Genomic DNA, 25,420 nt, shown 5'->3' with positions numbered 1-25,420 from the left:
TTTCAGTTATTGCTGAAGCTGTGTTCCACTGATGTGTTTGGCCTTTGCTATCAGGATAATCAATTTTAGGGTGTTGCTTTAAAATGAGGTAAAGTGTGCTCAGGGCTTCCCTGGTGACTCAGACGGTAAAGAATCTGCATGCAGTGCAGGAGACGTGGGTTCAGTCCCTGGGTTGGGAAGATGCCCTGGAGAAGGAAATGGCAACCCACTCCAGTGTTCTTGCCTGGAGAACGCCACGGACAGTCAGGTCTGACTCTTTGCGAGCCTGTGGACTACAGCACGCCAGGCTTCCCTGTCTTCCGGTACCTTCCTTCCTGTCTCCCCTAGGAGCGTGGTGATGGTGTATGATCCTTTTAATGTGTTCTTGGATTCTGTTCACTACAATTTTATGGAGGAATTTTGCATTGAGGTTCATCAGTGACACTGGCCTATAATTTTCTTTTTTTGTGAGGTCTTTGTCTGGTTTTGGTATCAGCGTGATGGTGGCCTCGTAGAATGAGTTTGGAAGTGTTCCCTCTTTCCCTTTTAAGTATAGCAGTATGTGCATGTCCATCCCAAACTTCCTAACTATCCTTTTCACACATCCTTCCTCCCAGTAACCATAAATTTTTTCTTTAAGCCTGTGTGTGTGTGTGTGTGTGTGTGTGTGTGTGTTAACTGGTCAGTCGTGTGCGACGCTTTGTGGCCCCATGGACTGCAGCCCACCAGGCTCCTCTGTCCAGGGAATTCTCCAGGCAAGAACCCTGGAGTGTGTTGCCATTTCCTCCTCCTCTATACCCGTGAGTCAGTTTCTGCTTCATGACTAAGTTCAATTGTATCATTTCTCTTTAGACTCTGCATATAAGGGATATCATATGCTGTTTCTCCTTCTCTGTCTGACTAACTTCACCCAGTATGACGATCTGGAGGTTAATGCTTGTTACTTCCAATGGCTTTCTTTCATCCTTTTTTTCACGGCTGAATACTCCTCCAATGCACATATGTACCCCATGCCGATGGACATTTAGGTCAAACCACAACTCTAAAGGGAACGATACTGGGAATATTCTGAGTCAGCAGCTGCAAACCCATTTCCTGAGTTCTGGGACCAAGGCCCTGTCCATGGTACTGATGGTGTTCAATAGAATCCGCTGAGTTAACCAAAGCTATTTGCCCAGGACCCTCCTCTGGGATAGCAACTCCTCCTCGCAAGGCGATTGGTTCAAAGGAGTTGGATTCAGACTCCCCTGGTGGTCCAGTGGTTACCAATCCCCCTCACCCCGAACCCAGTGCTGAGCACACAGGTTTGATTCCTGGTCTGGGAAAAGTTTCACACACCCTGGAGCCACTAAGCCCGTGTGCTACCAGTACTGAAGCCCTTATTCCCTAGAGCCTGTGATCCGCAATAAGCCTGAGAGTTGCAGAGAGTAATCCCCGCTCAGTGTAGCGAGAGAGAGCCAAGCAGCAGCAAAAACCCTGTGCAGCAAAAAATCAATAAATGAAATTTTTAAAAAGGTGGGTGGAGCTTGTGTTTGTAGGACCAACTCCTGTTAAACCACCCCAGGCATCAGGTCTCATGGAGAACACCCCCAGCTGCGTCCCACGGGAAAGCTTTCTGAGGGTCATGGCTAGCTGGTGGTCCTCGCTAGCTTTGCATGTTTAAAATTTATTTATTTTTATTACCATTCTTGATGGAGATTACTCTTCTAGTCTTTCTTGAATTTGTTACAGTGTTGCTTCGGCAGTATCTGTCAGAGCAAAGTTTCATGTTCTAAAGAAAGCAGTCATGTTCTGAAGCTGTAAATTATGTCCATGACAGTTGGTGAAGTGAAAGTCATTCAGTCGTGTCCGACTCTTTGTGACCCCCATGGACTGTACAGTCCGTGGAATTCTCCAGGCCAGAATACTTGAGTGGGTAACCTTTCCCTTCTCCAGGGGAATCTTCCCGACCCAGGGATCAAACTCGGGTCTCTCGCATTGCAGGCAGATTTTTTACCAGCTGAGCTACCAGGGAAGCCCAAGAATACTGGAGTGGGTAGCCTTTCCCTTCTCCAGGGGAATCTTTCCAACCCAGGGATCGAACCCAGGTCTCCTGCATTGCAGGCAGATTCTTTACAAACTGAGCCACCAGGGAAGGCCACAGTGCAAGGAAAGTCCCTAAAATTTATTATTAAAGAGAGCAATCAGGATTTTGCAGATGTTCGGCATTCCAGTCGGGGAATATTTGTGCACACAAATGGAAGGAGACTGCCTCTCTCCGCCGGTGGGGGAACTCGTGATCGAGGCTGGGGCTTCGTCCACCCCGAGAATGATTAATAGTGGACGTCCTGCAGAGCCGGTCAATATTTATCATTTATTCCCGTCCAAATTTGATGGATCTCGTTTCCCATCCTTGTGCCGGAACTTGGACAGGTTTGTGTTCACTGCTCAGAATTTATGCTTTGTCCTTGCAGGAATACATCCCATCACTCTCCCAGATGAATCTCCCAACATCAAGGATTACTAAAAACTGTGTGTTCCCCCCGCCAAATAAATGTGTCAGTGGTAACCCTGAGAAAGAACAGAGATGGCTTGCCTGGCCAGATACACAGTAACCCAGTTTTCACTGTTGATCTTCATTAGTTTAGGAACTCATAGCATAAATCAGCTCATGGACCAAGGACCGTTAGAGCTGGCCTTCCGGGCACTGGCCCCGGGGGGCCTCGGTGTCCAGAGCAGTCAGGAAAGCGGGGACTGGGGTCTGATTCTTGAGGAGCAAGTGCCCAAATGTTGTCGTTGTTCAGTCGCTCAGTTGTGTCTGACTCTGTGTGACCCCATGGACTGCAGCATGTCAGGCTTCCCTGTCCTTCACCACCTCCCAGAGTTTGCTCAAACTCGTGTCCGTTGAGTCGGTGATGCCATCCAACCATCTCATCCTCTGTTGCCCCCTTCTCCTCCTGCCTTCATTCTTTCCCAGCATCAGGGTCTTTTCCAATGAGTCAGCTCTTCTCATCAGGTGGCCAAAGGATTGGCACTTCAGCATCAGTCCTTCCAACTAATATTCAGGACTGATTTCTTTTAGGATGGACTGGCTGGATCTTTCAGCTTTGGTAATCATCATCTTGTTCTCTACATCTGTGACTTTGTTTTGTAAATAGGTTCGTTTGACTGTGTTTTTAGATTCCATGTATAACTGATACCACAGGATATTTGTCTTCCTCTGTCTGACTTACTTCACTTAATACGATAATCTCTAGTTCCGTGTTGCTGCAAAAAGCATATGTCATTCTTTTTCATGGCCGAGTAATATTCCACTGTATATATGTACCACACCTTCTTTATCCATTTTTCTGCAACATTTAGGTTGCATCCACGTCTCGGCTCTTGTAAATTGTGCAATGCAAAAGCTGTTCACAGAACTGGGTATTTCCGATCCCACCAACCCCAGGCGTCCTGGGTGTACGTACATCAGAGGCTGGGAGGTGCTTCCAGCCAAGAATTGCTGCTGGTTGAAGCACGTCTGCCCTGCTCCTGGGGCATGGGGCAGGCATGGTGGTCTTCCCTCCGTGGTGACAGGCAGATGATGTTATGGGGAGCACGGTGGATGCACTGAGCCGTGGACCCCTCCACACGGTGCTCTCATTAATGATTTCCCCATTGACTTAAGGTAGATTCTGATCACCGTCGTTTGCTCTTTGAACGTCTACATTTTCCCTGGTCCATGGTGAGACCGTGTGTCTACTACCCCCAACCCTGGGGTCCCTCAGCCGCCCACCCCCTGGGTCCTGCTTGTGTGACGAGGATCTGGGGTCACGGTCACCCCCCCTGGTCCTGACTCGTGTCACACGCTTTCTCTCCATTTATAGCGTGTGTGTGTGTGTGTGTGTGTGTGTGTGTGTGAAGTCGCTCAGTCGTGTCTGACTCTGGGTGACCCCACGGACTGTAGCCCTCCAGGCTCCTCTGTCCGTGGGATTCTCCAGGCAAGGATACTGGAGTGGGTTGCCATTTCCTCCTCCAGGGCATCTTCCTGATCCAGGGATCAGACCGGCATCTTTTACACCTCCTGCACTGGCAGGCGGGTTCCTGACTCCTGAACCACCTGGAAAGCCAAGCAGCAGCTCACTTAATCATGGGTTTAGTCATGAGTGGGGACCCTGGGAGTTTTGAACCCAGCATCCAGGGTGCTGCCGTCCACACCTGGCTCCCCCAGTAGATGAATCCCCAGATGATCTGATGCGTCTGGAACGTGGTGGGTTGTGGGGCTGTAGGCACGACAGTGATGCCCGGGCCACCGCTGTAAAAACATATTTATGCCCACAATGCTCTTGCCCAGGGCTTGCTCAGATGACCCTTGAAGATTTCCCAGGTCACCTTGAACTCCCCCTGCACCCGGAGCTTCCTCGCTGTCGACTGGAGTCAGAGAGTTTCTGCTCGAATCTGTCAGCGGGGTTTGTGTGCGGAGACCATCCGAGCTGGCACAGCCCTCAGGCTGCACGGGACCTGTCTCGTCCGTGATCGCTGGGAAATGCATAATCCGAACGGACTGAGTGAATAGGTCCAGCCTTAAAGAGATGGCTCAGGGGGTTGTCCTTCAGCTCAGATCACTGTGCACCTGACCGCAAGTGCCCCAGCCAAAAAAAAAAAAGAACACGAATGAGTCCAGTGGGTCTGTCCAGTAGCGTTAGCTCCAGAGCCCATCAGCTGGGCCGAGGTCTGGCCGTCCACACTCTCCTGGGTGCTTTCTCTGCTGCCAGTATCCAAGAAATCAAAGACCATTTTCCCCTCAGCTTCATCAACAGGGATGGAACCCAGACCCCCTGCATTGCAAGCGCGGACTCCTAACCACTGGACCACGGTGGAAGTCCCCCAAGAGCATCTTGAGGATGTGAGAAGCAGCACCAGCTTTTTTATAACCTGGTCCTCAACTCCACAGGCTGAAGCGCTGGAGACACCTTCAAATTCAACCCGCAATTCCTGCCGACCCCCGTGTCCCCTTCAGCGCCCCTGTTCCACGACGTGGCGTGTTTTCCGATGGATGCGGATACAGCAAAGGGCTTCCCTGGTGGCTCCGTGGGCAAGAATCCACCTGCCAAGCAGGAGATGCAGGTTCGATCCCTGGGTCGGGAAGATCCCCCGGAGGAGGAAATGGCAACCCACTCCAGAATTCTTGCCTGGAGAATCCCATGGACAGAGGAGCCTGGCGGGCTGCAATCCACGGGGGTCACAAAGAGTCAGACACAAATGAGTGACTAAGCACAGCACAGCACAACTGGTTCATAAATACCTGCTTTCTTGTTAATAATCATCTTTTATGAAGTACAATGGGTATACAGTGTTATATGTTGCAGGTATACAGTATGAAAGTGAAACTCTTCATCCCTCAACTGTGTCTGACTCTTTCTGACCCCAGGGACTGTAGCCTGCCAGGCTCCTCTGTCCATGGGATTCCCCAGGCAAGAACACTGGGGTGGGTTGCCATTTCCTCTTCCAGGGGATCTTCCCCACCCAGGGATTGTACCTGGGTGTCCTGCATTGCAGGCCGACTCTTTACCAGCTGACCCACAATGTAGGGGGTAGTGATTCACAATTGGTAAACTTGTAGTCCATGGATAGTTATTATAAAATGTTGGCTCTGTTCCCTGTGCTGTAAAATATATCCTTGTACTTTATTTTATACCAATGTGAAATGAAGTGAAAGTCGCTCAGCTGTGTCCGACTCTCTGCGACCCCATGGACCGTACAGTCCATGGAATTCTCCAGGCCAGAAGACTGGAGTGGGTAGCCTTTCCCTTCTCCAGGGAGATCTTCCTAATCCAGTGGTTGAACCCAGGTCTCTTGCTTTGCAGGCCGATTCTTTACCAGCTGAGCCACCAGGGAAGCCCAAGAATACTGGAGTGGGTAGCCTATCCCTTCTCCAGCAGATTTTCCCGACCCAGGAATTAAACTGGGGTCTCCTGCGTTGCAGGCGGGTTCTGTACCAGCTGAGCCACCAGGGAAGCCCAAGAATACTGGAGTGGGTAGCCTATCCCTTCTCCAGCAGATTTTCCCAACCCAGGAATTGAACTGGGGTCTCCTGCATTGCAGGCGGGTTCTTTACCAGCTGAGCTATGAGGGAATTTTATACTAATACATACTGGTTTGTACCTCTTAACCTTCTCCCCCCCTTCTTGCCCCCACCCCTTCCTTCTCTTCTGCTAGTCACCACCAGTTTGCTCCTTGTACATCTGAGTCTGTTTCTTTGTGGTTATATTCACTACTTTGTGGTATTTTTAAGATTCCACGTACAAGTGATATGATGTAGTGTTTTATCTTTCCCTGACTTATTTCTGGTAGCATAATACCTTCAAGTCCATCTGTGTTTCAGCAAATGGGATTATTTCATTCCTTTTTTTGTGACTGAGTGATATTCCATTTGACTGAGTAATATTCCGAGTAATGGGCTTCCCTGGTGGCTCAACTGGTAAAGAATCCGCCTGCAATGCGGGAGACCAGGGTTCCGTCCCTGTGTTAGGAAGATCCCCTGGAGAAGAGAAAGGGCTACCCACTCGAGTATTCTGGCCTGGAGAATCTCATGGACTGCATAGCCCATGGGGTCACAGAGAGTCGGACACGACTGAGCGACTTTCACTCACTCACTCAATATCCTGTTGTATCTATGTCCACATCTTCTATATCCATTCATCTGTCGATAGACACTGAGGTTGCTTCCCTGTCTTGTCTGCACTGAGCATTGGGGTGCATGTGTCTTTTGAAATGGTTTTCTCTAGATATATGCCCAGGTGTGGGAATGCTGGATTAGAGGTGGAGATTTTAGATTTGACATATAAGTGATACTAAGCGCTATTTGTCTTTCTGTTTATACCTTACTTAGCTTAGTATGATCATCTCTGGGTCCAGCCATGTCTCTGCAAATGGCGTTATTTCATTCTTTTTCATGGCTGAGTAATATTCCATTATATATATATATATATATATATATATATATATATATATATATATATGTGTGTGTGTGTGTGTGTGTGTATGTATGTATGTATGTGTATATATGTATATAATGGTCTCCCACATTGCAGGCGGATTCTTTACCAGCTGAGCCACCAGGGAAGCCCATGGAATATATGGAATATTACTCAGTCAAATGGAATATCACTCAGTCATAAAAAAGGAATGAGGGAACACACACACACACCTCCCCCCCCCACATCTTCCATGTCCATTCAGTGTCTATGGACACTTAGGTTATTTCCACGTCTTGTCTGTTGTGATTAACACTGCTAGCAACCTGCTCCAGTATTTGTGGCTGGAAAATCCCATGGACAAAAAGAACTTGGTGGGCTACAGTCCATAGGGCCTCAGAGAATTGGACACGAGTGAGCAAGCAAGCCTACAGACATATTGAAATAACCACAGTCCTTTGCCTGCATTTTGGACCACTGTCCCTCTGGTCCTCCCGTGGGGTTGCACCCGGAGCTGCTGTTATCTGAACGTGCCACAAGGGTCTCACGTCCAGAGTGGCTTTCTCCTGTGGTATGAAGTTGTCTTGTTCAGTCACTCAGTCGTGTCCGACTCTTTGCGACCCCATGGACTGCAGCACGCCAGGCCTCCCTGTCCATCACCAACTTCTGGAGCTTGCTCAAACTCATGTCCATCGAGCTGGTGATGCCATCCAACCATCTCATCCTCTGTCGGCCCCTTCTCCTCCTGCCTTCAATCGTTCCCAGCATCAGGGTCTTTTCAAATGACTCAGTTCTTTGCATCAGGTGGCCAAAGTATTGGAGCTTCAGCTTCAGCATCAGTCCTTCCAGTGAATACTCAGGGTTGATTTCCTTTAGGATGGACTGGTATGCTCTCTTTGCAGTCCAAGGGACTCTCAAGAGTCTTCTCCAGGGATGAAGTTAGTCCTGCCTGGCTCCTGGCCTCCGCTGGGCTGGTTGACGAGATCCCCACGTGTGGTCTCTGCGCCAGAACAGAGGTCTTAGGAGTGCCAGCCTTCTCTCGGGAGGCTAGCTCTGCCCCGAGAGACAGAATTCTGAAAGCTGGGGTCTTTTCTGAACATGCCCTCGGATGCTCTACGACCTTGTCACCACCGCCAAGTTCCACTCATGACAGCAGAGTTCAGGAGGCCACCTCGACTCAGGAAATGTGCTGCAGACTCTGTCTCCCGAGGGAACGCGTGTCCAGACACTGAGCAGGCTGGCTGTCCCTCTGCCTGGAGCCCTGGGTCCTTTCCCGACCAGCCTCACGTGAGCCGCGTGCCCCTGGAATGTACGCTGAGTACCCTCCCTTCTGCGGGCATGCACACAGCTTATTGAACGCAGCTTCGTCCCATCCACCTTCGACATCCAGGGAACTTATCTCCAGGGAACTGTCCACATTGTCTCCAAGATGCCTCTTGACCACCTCTGCCTGGATTCTTCCAGACAGCTTCTGAAGGGCATCCCCGACACACTCTTCAGAAACGTTCTTATCACACACCTTACTTTTCATCACATGTAAAACAGATATCCAGTGCGAGTTTGGTGTATTCTTAACAATTTTTTTGTTGGGCTATAATTGATTTTCCAACGTTGTGTTTGTTTCTGCTGTAGAATAAAGTGAACCAGCCGTGTGCTGGCTTTAGTCTCTCAGTTGTGTCCGACTCTTTGCGACCCCGTGGACTGCAGCCCGCCAGGCTCCTCTGTCCATGGCATTCTCCGGGAAAGGATACTGGAGTGGGTAGCCTTTCCCTTCTCCAGGCGCATCTTTCCAAACCAGGGATGGAACACAGGTCTCCTGCATTGCAGGCAGATTCTTTACCAGCTGAGCCCCCAGGGAAGCCCAAATGAGCTAGACGTGTGCATATATCCCCTCCCTCGTGAGCCTCCCTCCCAGCCCCCACCCACCCCTCTAGGTCATCACAGAGCCCCGAGCTGAGCTCCCTGGGCTATACAGAGCTTCCCACTAGCTGTCTGCTTCACACGTGGTCGTGTGTATATCAGTCCTTTACGCCGGCCCTTTTCTCTTCTATTCTTCCCATCCTCTCCTTCCCCAAGCGTCCCCCAAACTGTTCTCTGCGTCTGCATCTCTATTACTGCCCTGAAATTAGGTTCCTCTTAACCGTTTTTCTAGATTCCGCATATATGCGTGAATGTAGGGTACTTGTTTTCGTGACTTACTTCGCTTTGTATGACAGACTCTAGGTCCATCCACATCTCTGCAACTGACACAATTTTATTCCTTTTTATGGCCAAGTAAACCCACTCCAGTACTCTTGCCTGGAAAATCCCATGGACAGAGGAGCCTGGTAGGCTGCTGTCTATGGGGTCGCATAGAGTCGGACACGACTGAGCGACTTCACTTTCACTTTTCACTTTTCATGCATTGGAGAAGGAAATGGCAACCCACTCCAGTGCTCTTGCCTGGAGAATCCCAGGGAGGGAGGAGGCTGGTGGGCTGCCGTCTATGGGGTCGCACAGAGTCCGACACGACTGAAGCGCCTTAGCAGCAGCAGAATATTCCATGGTGGGCTTTCCAGGTGGCTTGCTGGATTATGAATCTGCCTTTGATGCAGGAGACCCCGGTTCAATCCCTCAGTCTGTAAGATCCCCTGGAGGAGGGCATGACAACCCACTCCCGTACTCTTGCCTGGAGAATCCCATGGACAGAGGAGCCTGGTGGGGCTACAGTCCATGGGGTTGCAAAGAGTTGGACACGACTGAGAGACACATTCATTAGACATTCTATTGTATATATGTTACTTTTTATAGACTATGGTTTAATACAGGACAACATTTTAAAACATCTTTGAGCTTAACATCATATAATAACAGCAAACTCAGTTGATATGTGAAACTCGTAGCAAAGTTTCTCATTTCAGAACCACACATGTCTAGACCCCTGACCACTGTGCAGAAAATGTCTCTAGTTGAGGAAACCTGTTCTGTTTATATAGAGGTTTTGGGAAGAAAGACGATGAGTGGGTGTAGTCTTAAAATAATGGATATTGGTTCTATGTAATTTACTGGTGTGAACTTTGCCAAGCCCCTTGACTTTTTTTTTTTTAATATTTAAAAGGCATTTTATTTTAAGGGGCTTTTCAGGGCTCCCCCTGTGGCTCAGCTGGTAAAGAATCTGCCTGCAATGCAGGAGACCTGGGTTCGATCCCTGGGTTGGGAAGGTCCCCTGGAGAAGGGAAAGGCTCCCCACTCCTGTATTCTGGCCTGGAGAATCCCACTGACTGTATAATCCATGGGGTCGTAAAGTCAGAGACAACTGATCGGCATTCACTTTCACTTGTCACCTTCAGGTGGTAAAGATTCTGCCTGCCAATGCAGGAGATGCAGGTTCAATCCCTTGGTTGGAAAGATTCCCCTGGAGAAGGGAATGGCAACCCACTCCCATACTCTTGCCTGGAGAAATCCCATGGACAGAGGAGCCTGGTGGGCTGCAGTGAAATAGTCAGAGATGACTGAGCAACTGAGCACAGTTTAAAGCACATTTTATTTTAACTATAGCTATGCGTATACATCAGCCCCAAACTCCCAATCTATTGGGTTGGCCAAAACATTCTTTTGAAATTTTCTGGAAGATCTTACAGGAAATGTAAACAGTCTCTTTGGAAACCCAATATTTTGTTCATTGGATTTTAGGTGCTATATGAGTGTTCCCCAGCCCGTTTGGCACCAGGGACAGATTTCACATAAGCCAGTTTTCCGGAGACTGAAGGTAGAGGGGAGTGGTGAGGGTTTCGGGAAGACCCAAGTGCAGTTGCATTGATTGAGCACTTTATTGCTGTTCTTCAGTGGCTATGTCGTATCCGACACTGCGACCCCATGAGCCGCAGCACGCCAGGCCTCCCTGTCCATCAACAACTCCTGGAGTTTACTCAAAGCCATGTCCATTGAGTCGGCGATGCCATCCCAGCATCTCATCCTCTGTCACACCTTCTCTTCCCACCTTCAATCTTTCCCAGCATCAGGGTCTTTTCCAGTGAGTCACCTCTTCACATGAGGTGGCCACAGTATTGGAGCTTCAGCTTCAGTCCTTCCAATGAATCTTCAGGACTGATTTCCTTTAGGATGGACTGGTTGGATCTCCTTGCAGTCCAAGCGACTCCCAAGAGTCTTCTCCAACACCACAGTTCAAAAGCATCCATTCTTCGGCGCTCAGCTGTCTTTATAGTCCAACCCTCACATCCATAATGACCACAGGAAAAACCATAGCTTTGACTAGACGGAACTTTGTCTGCAAAGCGATGTCTCTGCTTTTCAAAATGCCGTCTAGGTTGGCCATAACTTTCCTTCCAAGGAGCAAGCGTCTTTTAGTTTTGTGGCTGCAGTCACCGGCCTTGGTGATTTTGGAGCCCAAGGAAAAAAAGTCTGTCACCGCTTCCACTTTGCTCTCATCTATTTGCCGTGGACAGGGCTGGACACTGAGGCAGGAAGGAGTGCTGGGAGTTAGGACCAGAGTCACTGTCCTGGAGCTTGATGGCTTCCCCATTGTCTGGGGGACAGCGTAGAATCTCATCTCTCCCCACCCCGCCCCCACTCCTTTCTGACTGTCCTGAGGCCCCCTTTGTCCCCAGCCGGTGTGATGATGGTGCCCCAGAGGACCACAGAGGACGGCTTTGAGGAGCACTTCGGCGTCAACTATCTGGGGCACTTCCTGCTGACCAACCTCCTCCTGGACACCCTGCAGGAGTCGGGCGCCCCTGGCCACAGCGCCCGGGTGGTGACCGTGTCCTCGGCCACTCACTACGTGGGGGAGCTGAACCTGGACGACCTCCAGAGCAGGTGAGTCGGGGAGGCAAGGGACGTCACTTGTCCCAGGCGACGTCGCTTCCCACCTCCTGGTCTGCAGCTCAGCCTCTCTCGTGGCAAAAATCTGCAGCGACCAACACAGGCAGACCTGGGAGAGGCTGTGCGTTTTGGTTCCAGACTGCAGTGATAAAGCACATATCGCATGAAAGCGAGGCGCACAAATTGGCTTTTCTTTCTACTACATCTGAAAGGGATGCTTACTCTAGCCTGTAATTTCTTAGATGTGCAATAAATAGCATTGTGACTAAAATAACAGGGTGCAGACCTTCATTTAAAAAAATCCTTTATTGCTGAAGAATGCCAACCGTCCCCTGAGCCTTGAGTGTTCAGTTCAGTCGCTCAGTCGTGTCCGACTCTGTGCGATCCCGTGGACTGCAGCACGCCAGGCCTCCCTGTCCATCACCAACTCCCGGAGCGTGCTCAAACTCATGTCCGTCGAGTCCGTGATGCCATCCAACCGTCTCATCTCAGCGACCTGTAATCTGTTTGTAAGAGTTCTTGTGTGGTCAGTACTTCTCTAGTGGTCTATTTTATGCATAGTATCAACCGTGCATGTGTATCAATCGCTGTCTCTCAACTCATCCCACCCGGACATCCCCCTTTGGTGTCCATATGGTTGTCCTCCAGGTCTGCGTGTCTTTCTGTTTTGCAAATAAGAGCGTCTATACCATTTCTCTCCCTGGAGAAGGGAATGGCAACCTGCTCAAGTACTCTTGCCCGGAGAATCCCATGGACGGGGGAGCCTGGCGGGCTGCAGTCCGTGGGGTTGCAAAAAGTCGGACATGACTTAGCTACTGCAAACCTACTGTTTCTCTACGTTTCGCCTAAGTGTTAATACATGGTATTTGTTTTTCTCTTTCTGACTTCACTCTGCATGAAAGTCACAACCTTTTTGCAGTAGTCACATCACAGGTCACTCATCACAGCTCAGCATGACAAATATGATCCTCATGCAAAGGTTTAAAAGACTGTGAGAAAGCAGACCTTTAATTTAGATTCAGCTGGAAATATGTCCCTGAAGAAATGATAATACGAATCTCCTGGCAGCCTACATTTTTTATATTACTTGTTTCCATCTCGTGTACATTCACAAAACGAAGCTCAACATTCAGAAAACGAAGATCATGGCATCCGGTCCCATCGCTTCATGGGAAATAGATGGGGAAACAGTGGAAACAGTGTCAGACTTTATTTTTCTGGGCTCCAAAATCACTGCAGATGGTGACTGCAGCCATGAAATTAAAAGACGCTTACTCCTTGGAAGGAAAGTTATGACCAACCTAGATAGCATATTGAAAAGCAGAGACATTACTTTGCCGACAAAGGTCCGTCTAGTCAAGGCTATGGTTTTTCCTGTGGTCATGTATGGATGTGAGAGTTGGACTGTGAAGAAAGCTGAGCGCCAAAGAATTGATGCTTTTGAACTGTGGTGTTGGAGAAGACTCTTGAGAGTCCCTTGGACTGCAAGGAGCTCCAACCAGTCCATTCTGAAGGAGATCAGCCCTGGGATTTCTTTGGAAGGAATGATGCTAAAGCTGAAACTCCAGTACTTTGGCCACCTCATGTGAAGAGTTGACTCATTGGAAAAGACTCTGATGCTGGGAGGGATTGGGGGCAGAAGGAGAAGGGGACGACAGAGGATGAGATGGCTGGATGGCATCACCGACTCGATGGACGTGAGTCTGAGTGAACTCCGGGAGTTGGTGATGGACAGGGAGGCCTGGCGTGCTGCGATTCATGGGGTCGCAAAGAGTTGGACACGACTGAGCGACTGATCTGATCTGATCTCTGATCTCATGTACACCTTGCTTATAACCTAGCAACTCACAGCTGTTAAGTGTCATGTCAGAACTTCAGAGCACCATTTTCAACTGGCCCTTCACTTCTATTTGGGATTAGGGCACTGTGAAATAAAAATTCTGTCAAATTTAAAAAAAGGATACGGCAAGAATGACAGAAATGTGACACAGAGACATCAGGTGGACAGACGCTGTTTTTAAACATGGCGCCAGTAGATTTAGTCCACACGGAGCTCACCCAGACCCTTCAGTGTGCACAAAAAACCAATATCGATGACCTGCAGGAAAATGAGATCTGCCCGGGTTAGGAACTGTTTGCTGTTTTGCGGTCATACATGTAAGCACTGTCTGCATATCAGACTATTTATATTTACACTTTGAGGCAAACCCTATTACATTCTTCAACACGTGAGAAAACCGTGAAGCATAGTTCAAATTTAGTCTATGAGGCACAGCTGATGTACAGTGTTGTAATTTCCACCTTAGAGTGAAGTGCCGTCTGTATACACGTATGTCCTTTCTCTTCTTTTTGATTCTTTTCCGTGATGGCTTATCAGGGCTTCCCTGGTAGCTCAGCTGGGAAAGAATCCGCCTGCAGCGCAGGAGACCCCGGTTCGGTGCCTGGGTCTGGGAAGATCCTCTGGAGCAGGGAAAGGCTTCTACATACACATATTATATGTTATTATATATAATCATATATGGTATACATTTAATATATGGAGCTTCCCTGGTGGCTCAGATGGTAAAGAATCTGCCTACGATATGAGAGACTGGGTTCGATCCCTGGGTTGGGAAGAGCCTCTGGAGGAGGGAAATGGCAACCCAGCCAGTATTATATCATTATATATGACATATATTAATTTATATATACAACAATATTTATATAAGTATATAGCTAATATATAGCTAATCTTAATATATTTATATTTACTATATTTATGTAATAACATGTAAATGTAATATTGTATAATACTGCGTATATTATATAATATATATTAAACATATAATTGTTAAATATATTGAATATATAACTTTTAAACTTGAACAGTTAAACTTATTTAACTTAAATAATTGTGTTAATATTTATATAATTGTATGTATAAGCATAATTATACTAGCATAGTCACATATATTATCATATTCATATCATCATTTGCATGTGTGTTAGTTGGTCAGGACTCTTTGCGACCCCATGGACCGTAGCCCACCAGGCTCCTCCATCCGTGGGATTCTCCAGGCAAGAATACTGGAGTGGGTATTAATTTCCCATTTCCGTATTAATATATAGTATATATATATTTTCCATTTCCATATAATATATAGTATATATATATAAATATATAGTATATATACATTTCCCATTTCCGTATTAATATATAGTATATATATATAAAATCATTTCCATATTAATATATAGTATATAAATTTACCATTTCCGATATATAATGGGAAATATATTTCCCATTTCTGTATTAATATATAGTATATATATATAATAATTTCCATATTAATATATAGTATATAAATTTAAAGATTATATTGTATTTATTGTCTAACATTGGCTATATTCCTCGTGCTGTAAAACATATCCTTGTTCCTTATTTAACTTTGTTACTTTGTGGACACGCCCTGCTGCATGCAGGGGTCTTAGTTCCCTGACCAGGGATCAAACTCACATCCGTTGGCTGGGAGGTAAAGTCTTAATGACTAGAACACCAGGGAAGCCCTCTGGTCCCGTTTCTGCAGCTTATTTTATGCTGTTGATGTTGTTTAGTGGCTCAGTCGTGTCCGACTCTCTATGACCCCAAGGAGTGTAGCCCACCAGGCTCCTCTGTCCATGGGATTCTCCAGGCAAGAAAACTGGAGTGGGTTGCCGTTCGCTCCTCCGGGGGAGCTTCCGGACTCAGGGATCGAACCCATGCCTCCTGCATCACAGGCAGATTCTTTACCACTGAGCCACGGGGGAAGCCCTTTAGACAGTACCTATTTTTTCTCTGATGAGAACTTGAAAAACTCTTTTTTTTTTTTTTTTTTTTAGTGCAAATGTATGATCTACTGCATTCCTAGCGTCTTGCTAGCAATGAATGCCCTTCCTCACTGTGCCCACTTAACACCTGGTCTCTGGTGACTCAATATCCTTACTGCGGTGGGCTTAGATTGGCTCTGAGTTCAGTGCCAGACCCAGACCAAATATAACACTCAGCCTTGTAAACACCACTTACATGAAACGCAGGTATCAAAGCCCAGTGTCCTCTTCTCAACCGAGAAAACCACGCTGCTGCAATTTAGGATAAGATTTCCCATCTCTAAGGAATGCTTTCCTAGGTTGTTCATCAAGAACCAACCCTTTAGAGAATTATCGCGTCTTTGCTTCAGTACACAGATTTGCGAGTATTGTGTTTAAAATACAATCCTTCACCTTTCCTTCTCTTGGCTTTAAGATAGAGAAAGTGACAGGGATCTGAACATGCCAACTCATATGTGCCATTTTGATATACAGATTATTTTGAGCTGAAGGCCATTGCGAAGCGACAGATGCAGAAAGATGCCTTTCTAGAACTTCCCTTATTGAACTAAAAACAGAAACTTATGAGAAGTGAGGACTTCCCAAGTCTTTGGCATTTCTTTTCTATGAAATCCCCCATACCTGTGAAATTAGAAGTGAAATTTATGTGTTTCCCTTGTTAATCTGACCGTTGTTGCTTTAATTTGCATGCCTTCGTCACAGAACATAAAAGTATGGAAGAAACATTTTTTTTTTTTCCTTTCCAACAAAAAGGCTACCACAGTAATATCTCTACTTCTGTTTTCGATTGGCCTTCAAATTATTTATGAGGTAGTTATATTAATAAGTTACTGTTTACTGAAAACAAAGGTGTATTTATGGTTTCAGTTTAAGGTTTTGAGACCGTGTATTACAAAGGGCACTTAGTAAAAGCCTCATGTTTCGGAGCAAGTTGTGTAGACATTGTATGAATATCTTCTGCTTTAGTGTGTGGGTTGACTTTTCCTTTTGGCTGCCTGCTGGCTGTTAACCTTGTAATCATCTCTTCATTGTTTTCAATACCTAGGGCGTCTGCTGTCCCTCGGGGCTTTACTTAGAAACTCTAATGGGAATCCTGTTCTCTAGTATCTCAGCTCTGATTCTTCTCCATTTCCACTGTGGATGTTTCTTTATCTTTCAAAGCACGAGGGAACCACTCCTGAAATTACTTGTACTCTTTGTTTTTCTTCTTTTTTTTAAAAAAAAACTCCTTTAGAGAAAAGTATTGACTTTTTCCATTGTCTCTTGTCTGTGGTATTGTAGAGAACCATAACTCTTAAACTCATAAACTCTTAAACCATAGCCCGTAAACTCAAAGTTTTAGCATATTTATTGTTTCACTGCAGTATGAATGCCTTATAAGGTTGTGTTTCTGCTGTGCAATGAAGTGAATCAGCTATGTGCATACGTATAATCCCTTCCCTCCTGACGTTCCTTTGCACCCCTCATCCCACCCCATTAGGTCATCTCAGACCACAACGCTGAGCTCCCCGTGCTGCACAGCAGCTCCCCACTAGCTAGCTATGTTACGCGTGGTGGTGGATAGATGTAAGTGCTACTCTCTCAGTTTGTCCCACCCTCTGCTCTCCCCACCACACCCCATGTCTGCATGTCTGTCTCTACATCAGTTTCTGTATTCTTGCCCTGCAAATGGGTTCCTCGGTACCAACTTTCCAAATTCCCTGCTACTGCTGCTGCTGCTAAGTCGCTTCAGTCGTGTCCGACTCTGTGCGACCCCAGAGACGGCAGCCCACCAGGCTCCCCCATCTCTGGGATTCTCCAGGCAAGAACACTGGAGTGGGTTGCCATTTCCTTCTCCAATGAATGAAAGTGAAAAGTGAAAGGGAAGTCGCTCAGTCATGTCTGACTCCTAGCGACCCCACGGACTGCAGCCGACCAGGCTCCTCCGTCCATGGGATTTGCCAGGCAAGAGTGCTGGAGTGGGTTGCCATTGCCTTCTCCATCCAAATTCCCTATACATGCATTAATATACAGTAATTGTCTTTCCCTTTCTGAGTCACTGCAATCTGTGTGACAGATACTCTCGGTCCATCCACATTGTGAGAAATGACCCAATGTCTTCCCTTCTTTATGGCTTAGTAATATTCCATGTACATATTACGGCATTCTCTTTATCCATTCACCTGCTGATGGACGTCTAGGTTGCTTCCAGGTCCCGGCTACTGTCAATAGAGCTGCAGTGAACATTGGTATTCTCGTGCATTTTTGAAGTGTGCTTTTTCTCGGGAAATATACTCAGGAGTGGGGTTGCTAGTCATAGCTTAGTTTTATTTTTTGTTTTTTTTTTTTTTAAAGAATCTGCATAGTAGTCTCCATAGAGGTAAGCCATAATTCTGTCAATGGATCAGTTTTCCTTTAAGGAACCTGGACATTTCCGGCGTCTTCTCTTCTTTCTCAACTTGACGACTGTCCTTCTCTCCCAAACAGCCCTGTTGATTCAGGAGCAAACGGATGTGTGTGCTGTAAAAACAGTCAAATGCCAACAGCAAAGTTGAGCCTTTACCTCCCTGTACTTCATAACCCCCTCATTCCTGGAGCTTTCTCCTCCCCTGCTGGGAAGAGAGGAACAACTTGCCAGAAACAGGCATCTTAACTATAATTGGGGGGTTGTCGTGGATCCGGGGGAGGGCATTTGTGCTTGCAACTCTGCTGTATTATCGTCTCCGTTACTCCCTCCAACAAAAGATGCGTTTGGAGTTCCTCTGGCAAATGCTCTGCCGAAGCTTGTCCTGCGTCACCCTTGGCCGACCTGCCCTTTTACTCATCGCTGAGACAAAGGACTCGGGGCTTATTCTCCAGCTTAAATTGCAGGGCCCCCCTGGCAGAACCTCAGAGTCTGCAGGTGGCCTCTTGTGACAAGGGGCTGGCTGCCCGCGACGCCGTGGGAGCCTGCTGACAAGGAAGAAAGTTGCTGCCCGGGGAGACGGCAGGAGGTGGGACGGAGTCCCCGAGGGTGTTGGCGTGGTTGTCACATTCTGACAGCCGAGAGCCCACGTGTGCAATTTACAAAACAGCTTGAGGTCGTTTTTTTTTTTTTTTTTTTCCAGAAAGCCTCACTAGTCAATGACACTTACGTGACTTCATTTCTCAGTCTTATCATTGCTTGTCCTGTTTTCTACATCTAAGTATTTCCCTTTTCTCATTTTTTTCCCTCTTGTGTGCTTTTCCTCGGTCATGTTTCCCGATTTTGCTTTTCTGAATCATTGAGTCCATTTAGTTCATTTAATGCAATTTTCAATTCCTGTTTAGTAAGAGCCTTTGTGAGTAAGAGGCATTGAACTCCAGCGAGTGCTTTTTTTTTTTTTTGCTTCTCATGTCAGGATGGATTTCTTTCTTTTTCATCTTTGACTGCCTTAAGTTCCCACAAGGGTGAATTCCGTGGATGGATTTTCTCCGAATGTTAAGAGTCACCACTGGAGTTGAAAATGGAGAATAATGTAGAATCTGGGGCACGTTGAACCAGGAGAAGAAACACGAGTGGGGCTGCGTTCACATCCACAAAATTACAGAAAAAGAAGTCCGGACGGGAAGACAATGACCGATCCCCCATGAATCAGACATGAAGTATTTTGCCAGGAAGACTTCCTTGGTTTTCTTTATGTTTCAGACTTGTTCTTTTTTCCACGTGGGCCATTTCTGAAGTCGGTATTGAATGTGTTATAATGTAGCTTCTGTTCTTTCCTGTGGATAGTTGAATTCTCACGTTTTAATGTAACTTTCACAATTTCAAGTGCTAGCTTTTCTTTTTAAGCACAAATCACTTGGGTTTTTTATTTGTGGATTTATTGTTGATGACAAAAAAAAAAAAGGATAAAAGCCTCAAAACTGGTCTTTGTTATTTATTCTTTTAAATTTCATTGGAATGCTTTACACCATTGTCTCTTATGTATTGGTTTTTTTAACCATGAGGCATGTGGGATCTTGTCTCCCTGACCAGGGATCAAACACATAGCCCCTGCGTTGGCAGGTAGATTCTTAGCCACTGGACTGCCAGCAAAGTCCCCAGTAGAGATAGTAACGAGCTCTTCATTTTACGCAGGCTGTGTAGCTCTGCATAAAATTACTAGCTAAAAGACTCTGATGCTGGGAGGGGCTGGGGGCAGGAGGAGAAGGGGATGACAGAGGATGAGGTGGCTGGATGGCATCACCGACCTAACGGACGTGAGTTCGAGTAGACTGCGGGAGTTGGTGATGGACAGGGAGGCCTGGCGTGCTGCAATTCACGGGGTCGCAAAGAGTCAGACACGACTGAGCGTCTGGACTGAACTGAACTGAAGACACCACAGTTAGTTTGCCTGGAGTGATATTTTCTCTGCAGTGAATTCTCTTCTACATTCCAGGAACGCTACTTTCTGGGAAAGGATAGGTATAAGGGACCAACCATTATGGTTTTATTTATTTAAAGAATTTTTTTTTTTTTGATGGGGACTGTTTTTAAAGTCTTTATTGAATTTCTTATTAATGCCATATTGCTTGTTTTATGCTTTGGTATTTTGGCCACAAGGCATGTGGGATCTTAGCTCCCTGACCAGGGATCAAACCCACACCTCTTGCATTGGAAGGTGAAGAAGTCTTAACCACTGGACTGTCAGAGGAAAGCCCTGTGGTTTTCATTAAGTGGTGCCCACGTCCAACCTCATAACATAGTCCCTGATGGTAGGAAGCCAAAAAAGGAGTGGACGGAGGTGGTCATTGTGCGCTAGAGGAGTACATCCGTCATAGCATCTTCCCCAAGCGTTGAACATTCCAAGGAGAAAAAAAAAAAAAAAATGGTCACAGGTGTGGAGCCCTGCTCCAGAATCACAGGACAGACATCTCTGGAACTGACCAAGCCCTCTAGCAACTGCTGCCACGAGCCTCTGGATCTAAAGCAACCAGGTCCCTGACCCTATATTAGGTGAAATCTCCATCCTAGTAATCACCCTGTAGCATCCCAGGAGATCGCCACAGTGCAGGTAACACACATGGGCTCCCCTGGTGACTCATTCGGTAAAGAATCTGCCTGCAGTGCAGGAGACCTGGGTTCCATCCCTGGGTCGGGAAGATCCCCCTGGAGGAGGGCATGGCAACCCACTCCAGTCTTCTCGCCTGGAGAATCCCACGGACGGAGGAGCCTGGTGGGGTGCAGTCCACAGGGTTGCAAAGAGTCGGACACGACTGAGCGACTCAGCACAGCCCGCTTGACCTCGGGCATGTCTCTAGACGCCGTCAACCCGTGCCTGGCGAGGGCAGCGTCAACATCCAGATGCCCGGGTCTCATGGCCTCTCCTCTTTGCTCTTGCAGTACCTACTACTCAGCGCACGCAGCCTACGCCCAGAGCAAGCTGGCCCTGGTGCTGTTCACCTACCATCTGCAGGCGCTGCTGACTGCCCAGGGCATGCCCGTGACCGCCAGCGTGGCCGACCCCGGCGTGGTGGACACTGACCTCTACAGATACGTCTTCTGGGGCACGCGGCTTGTCAAGAAGCTCCTGGGCTGGTGGGTCTTCAAGGTAAAGGCCCCGACGCTGGGGGTGTTGCTACGGTCCGCGGGCAGATCTGACTTTACCCTCCTCGATGCTGCTGTGTTACCGTTTCCAGGCTCCACGTCTTCTTTCTCCGTTCATTTGTTGATGGATACTGAGGTTGCTTCCATGTCTCGGTGATTGTAAATATTGCTGCGATAAATCCTGGGGCGGGGGTGGGGGGGGCACGTGTCTTTTCTAATTATCATTTTCTCCAGGTATATCCCCCAGTAGCGGGATCACAGGATCGTATGAAACAGATCGTATCTGTTTCTGGTTTTTTGAGAACATTCCATACCATTTCCCATAATGCCTACCCAAGTATACATTCCCACCAAAACCGCTCTGAAGGTTGAGTTGCAGGTATCTTTTCTAAGCTTGGCTTTCTTCAGATACATTCCTAGCAGTAAGACTGCAGGGTCAGATAGTAGATCTATTTTTAGGTTTTTTTTTTTTTTTTTAAAGGAATTTCCATACCATTCTGGTAAAGAATCGGCTCGTAAAGAATCCGCCTGCAATGCAGGAGACCTGGGTTAGATTCCTGGGTCAGGAAGAGCCCCTGGAGAAGGGAAAGGCTACCCATTCCACTACTCTGGCCTGGAGAATTCTGTGGACTGTATATTCATGGGGTCACAAAGAGTCAGACACAGCTGAGTGACTTTTGCTTTATTTCTGTCTGACCGATGTGAGGAGTCCCTTCATTGGAGTTTTGATTTGCGTTTCTTTAATAACCAGCAACGTTGAGTATCTTTTCGTGGACCCGAGGGCCGTCTGTATGTCTTTCTTTGGAGAGATGTCTGTTGGGATCTTTGTGTGATTTTCTCTTTAGGATAAATTCTGGAGAAGGAGTTTGTTTAGCTAGAGGATGCGCTCTGTGTGTTAGAGGCTCAGTCGTGTCTGACTCTTCGCAACCCCATGGACAGTAGCCTGCCAGGCTCCTCTGTCCATGGGATTTTCCAGGCAGGAATATTGGAGGCGGTTGCCATTTCCTCCTCCAGGGGATCTTCCCTACCCCGGGGATCGAAGCTGGGTCTCCTGCATGGCAGGCAGATTCTCTACCAAGTGAGCCACCAAGCCCCTAGGCTTCAGGACACAGACATGGAAAATGTGGACCCCAACCTCCCACAACACACGTGTGCTGATGTAGAACGGTGTCCCTAGCCCAAATGCAGTTCATGTAAGTCTGCATTTTGTTGCTGTTACCTGTCAGATTGTCTTTGCTGCATAGTCATCTGGCTTCTTGCTGGAATTACATCGCTCCTCTAGCCGTAATCTTTTCCGTGGGAGGTGCTGACTGCCCAATGGGAGTCGGGTAAATCACCCACCTCCACAGTCTTGGCAGGTGTGCAGAATTCATTTCGTCGTCTCTGTGGGATCTCGGAGATTAGCAACCGTGATGGCCAGAGCTCTGGAGGGGCGGGGTGGACACCGTCAACAGCCGTGATTGTCGCCAGTTCTCCGCCTCTGGGTTCCCCTCGGTCCGGAATTCTGGGACCACCCACGGAACCCAGATTCTGGCAGATGTGAACAAGCAGAGGTGACCGTCCCCAGCAAGCAGCCAACAGCAGCTGTGATCACATGTCCGTCACCGGGATATCAAAACCCACCTCTCCTCTATCACCTGGTTCCCCTCTCTGGTTCCATTTAAAATCTCATTTCCTCTTGTGAATGAGACGTGGGTGCTGTGTTATGTTGCTCAGCTGTGTCGGACTCTTTGTGACCCTGTGGACTGTAGCCCGCCAGGCTCTGTCCATGTGGATTCTCCAGGCAAAAATACTGGAGTGGGTTGCCATGTCCTTCTCCAAGGGATCTTCCCGACCCAGGGATCGAACCTGGGTCTCTCGCACTGCAGGCGGAGTCTTTACCGCTGAGCCACCAGGGAAGCCCCAGTCTCTGGTATTACCCTTTGTCAACAACACACTGGCAGTTGCCATGGGCATCTTGTGTCCACCTCTGCAAGGATTCAATCAATCTCTGATACAGCTCCACACCTTCCACATTCCCTGCAGGGGGCTCAGCGTGGACAGCAGACAGGAGACATCTGTGCTCCGCGAACGACCGGCAGGACAGGTCTTCAGATGGCCAGGTATTTTCAGGAGCCCATTTCATGAGCCCGATTATTTCATCTCTTCATATCTAGATAATCACCAAAAGTCCTGATGGTGATGACCGCTCCCTGTGCCCAGCAGAAACCTTTCGTAGAATAATACGTGTCTGACTGCACGCACTTCCCCTTCAACAAAATCACTTATATACTGACCTTCCCCCTCTTGGCTCTTTGGAGCAGTCTCTCAGAGCTATCTGAAGGGCTGTCTGCCAGTCTGCAGTCCTCATTTTGACCGAAAGAAAGCTTAACTACCAGTTCTCACATTGTGCATTAATTTTTTTTTTTTGAATTGAGCGCTTCTTGACTGACCAGATTATATTTCTAAACCACCTTTTAGATGATTTTTACAAATACGGAAAAAAAAACATTTTAGGATGAAGAGGTCTCCTTCTGTTTAATCATTTGCTCGTATTTCTGTATTCAGGTGATGGTTAGGTTTTTACAACTTGTATCTTATTGTTGTTCAGTCGCTCAGTCGTGTCTGACTCTTTGTGACCCCATGGACTGCAGCACGCCAGGCCTCCCTGTCCATCACCAACTCCCGGAGTTCACTCAGACTCACGTCCATCAAGTCAGTGATGCCATCCAGCCATCTCATCCTCTGTTGTCCCCTTCTCCCGCCTTCAATCTTTCCCAGCATCAGGGTCTTTTCAAATGTCAGCTCTTTGCATCAGATGGTCAAAGGAATGGAGTTTCAGCTTCAGCATCAGTCCTTCCAGTGAATATTTAGGACTGATTTCCTTTAGGATGGACTGGTTGGATCTCCTTGCGGTCCAAGAAACTCTCAAGAGTCTTCTGCAACACCACACTTCAAAAGCATCAATTCTTGGGCACTCAGCTTTCTTTATAGTCCAACTCTCACATCCATACATGACTACGGGAAAAACCATAGCCTTGACTATAGTACACTATACTTATATGACTATAAAATGCTGTAATATGTTATATGACTATATAAGTATCAGTATGCTAACTTATAAGTATATATGACTGGATGCTTATATGATTATAGTAATACAGTAATATGTATATAGTCATATAATAATATGATTATACTATAATCATCTCACCTGAACAAATCTAACAGGAGGGGGAATTTTTAACTTTAGAGAGCGTCGAGATTTCAGATGCTGCTGTTTTCTGTCTGAAAGCAAGTAGTCTTTCATTTTGCTCACATCTTTCTTGATGGTTGCGATCTTGTGGTCTATGATAAGAAGTGTATTTGTTTTTTTTTTTCTTTGTCCCCTTTTCTGGCTCAGAGCTCCTAAAACCCTTGGAATTTCCCAAGTGCTGAGATCCCGAAAGGCTCCCCTTGCTGTGTAAATGTGTGACCTTTGGAACTTGCCCTAGGGTGGGGAGGGGCTGGTTGCCAGCGCAACCAACTGGCCATTAAGGGGTGGGACTTTTCAGTCTTAACCTTCTGACCTCAAGGGAGAGGGGGGCTGGAGGCTGAATTCATCACCAATGCCCGGTGTTTTGGGGCTTCCCCAGGTGGCTCCGCCTTTAGTGCAGCAGACGGGGGTTCATCCCTGAATCTGGAAGATCCTTTGGAGGAGGGCATGGCAACCCACTCCAGTGTTCTTGCCTGGAGAATCCCATGGACAGAGGAGCCTGGCGGGCTACAGTCCATGGGGTCGCAAAGAGTCAGACACGGCTGAATCGACTCAGCACGAGTGCATTCACACACTTAGATCTGTCTCTTGGGGGAGGTCACACTTTATCTCACTACATGTGGTATTAAATGTTGAGAGCTGCCCACGTTGATGTATGTCAAAGTGCATCATTGACTCCTGTCCTTGTGAACTCATCCACCCGCACATATGACGCGGTTCAGATCCTTTCTCTGGGGTAAGACTACGTGGGTTCTTTCTGGTTTTTTGCTGTTCCCTGCAGGTTCGGTCTTCCGCAGACCGCCATTTCTCACTTTCTGTTGGGAACATCAAAGGCAGGGGCATTATGACTAGAAGGGCCTCCTATGTCAACGCTGCCTGGGAATTCCATTTGGTTTTAAAAGACAGGTTTTCCAGTGTACAGTCTCAGTGCTGAGAATTCAACATGATTTTGTTTTTCATTTGCTCAATCGTGTCCGACTCTCTGCGACCCCATGGACTGCAGCACGCCAGGCTTCTGTGTCCTTCACCGTCCTTCACCAACGCGCAGAGCTTTCTCAAACTCATGTCCGTTTAAAG

At 47.4% G+C, this 25,420-nt stretch overlaps 1 protein-coding gene across 6 annotated transcripts in view; it reads left to right on the top strand.

Moving 5' to 3' along the window:
• The window catches only part of DHRSX (dehydrogenase/reductase X-linked), a 223,314-nt gene that overhangs the window by 106,481 nt on the left and 91,413 nt on the right, over positions 1–25,420 (top strand). For all 6 annotated transcript variants that reach the window (XR_003509863.1, XR_003509864.1, XM_027535274.1 and 3 more), the window contains exons 5-6: positions 11,522–11,729; positions 20,905–21,112. Coding sequence is in view for 4 of the 6 variants with exons in the window: in XM_027535274.1 (XP_027391075.1) it covers positions 11,522–11,729; positions 20,905–21,112 (416 nt within the window). In the remaining 2 variants the exon portion in view is untranslated. The remainder of the gene's footprint in view (positions 1–11,521; positions 11,730–20,904; positions 21,113–25,420) is intronic.

This window comes from Bos indicus x Bos taurus, chromosome X (genome assembly GCF_003369695.1).
Source record: "Bos indicus x Bos taurus breed Angus x Brahman F1 hybrid chromosome X, Bos_hybrid_MaternalHap_v2.0, whole genome shotgun sequence".
In the NCBI taxonomy this organism is placed as follows: Eukaryota; Metazoa; Chordata; class Mammalia; order Artiodactyla; family Bovidae; genus Bos; species Bos indicus x Bos taurus.
The sequence above is the reverse complement of the archived record's forward strand: the minus strand, read 5'-3'. Positions and strand labels throughout refer to the sequence as shown.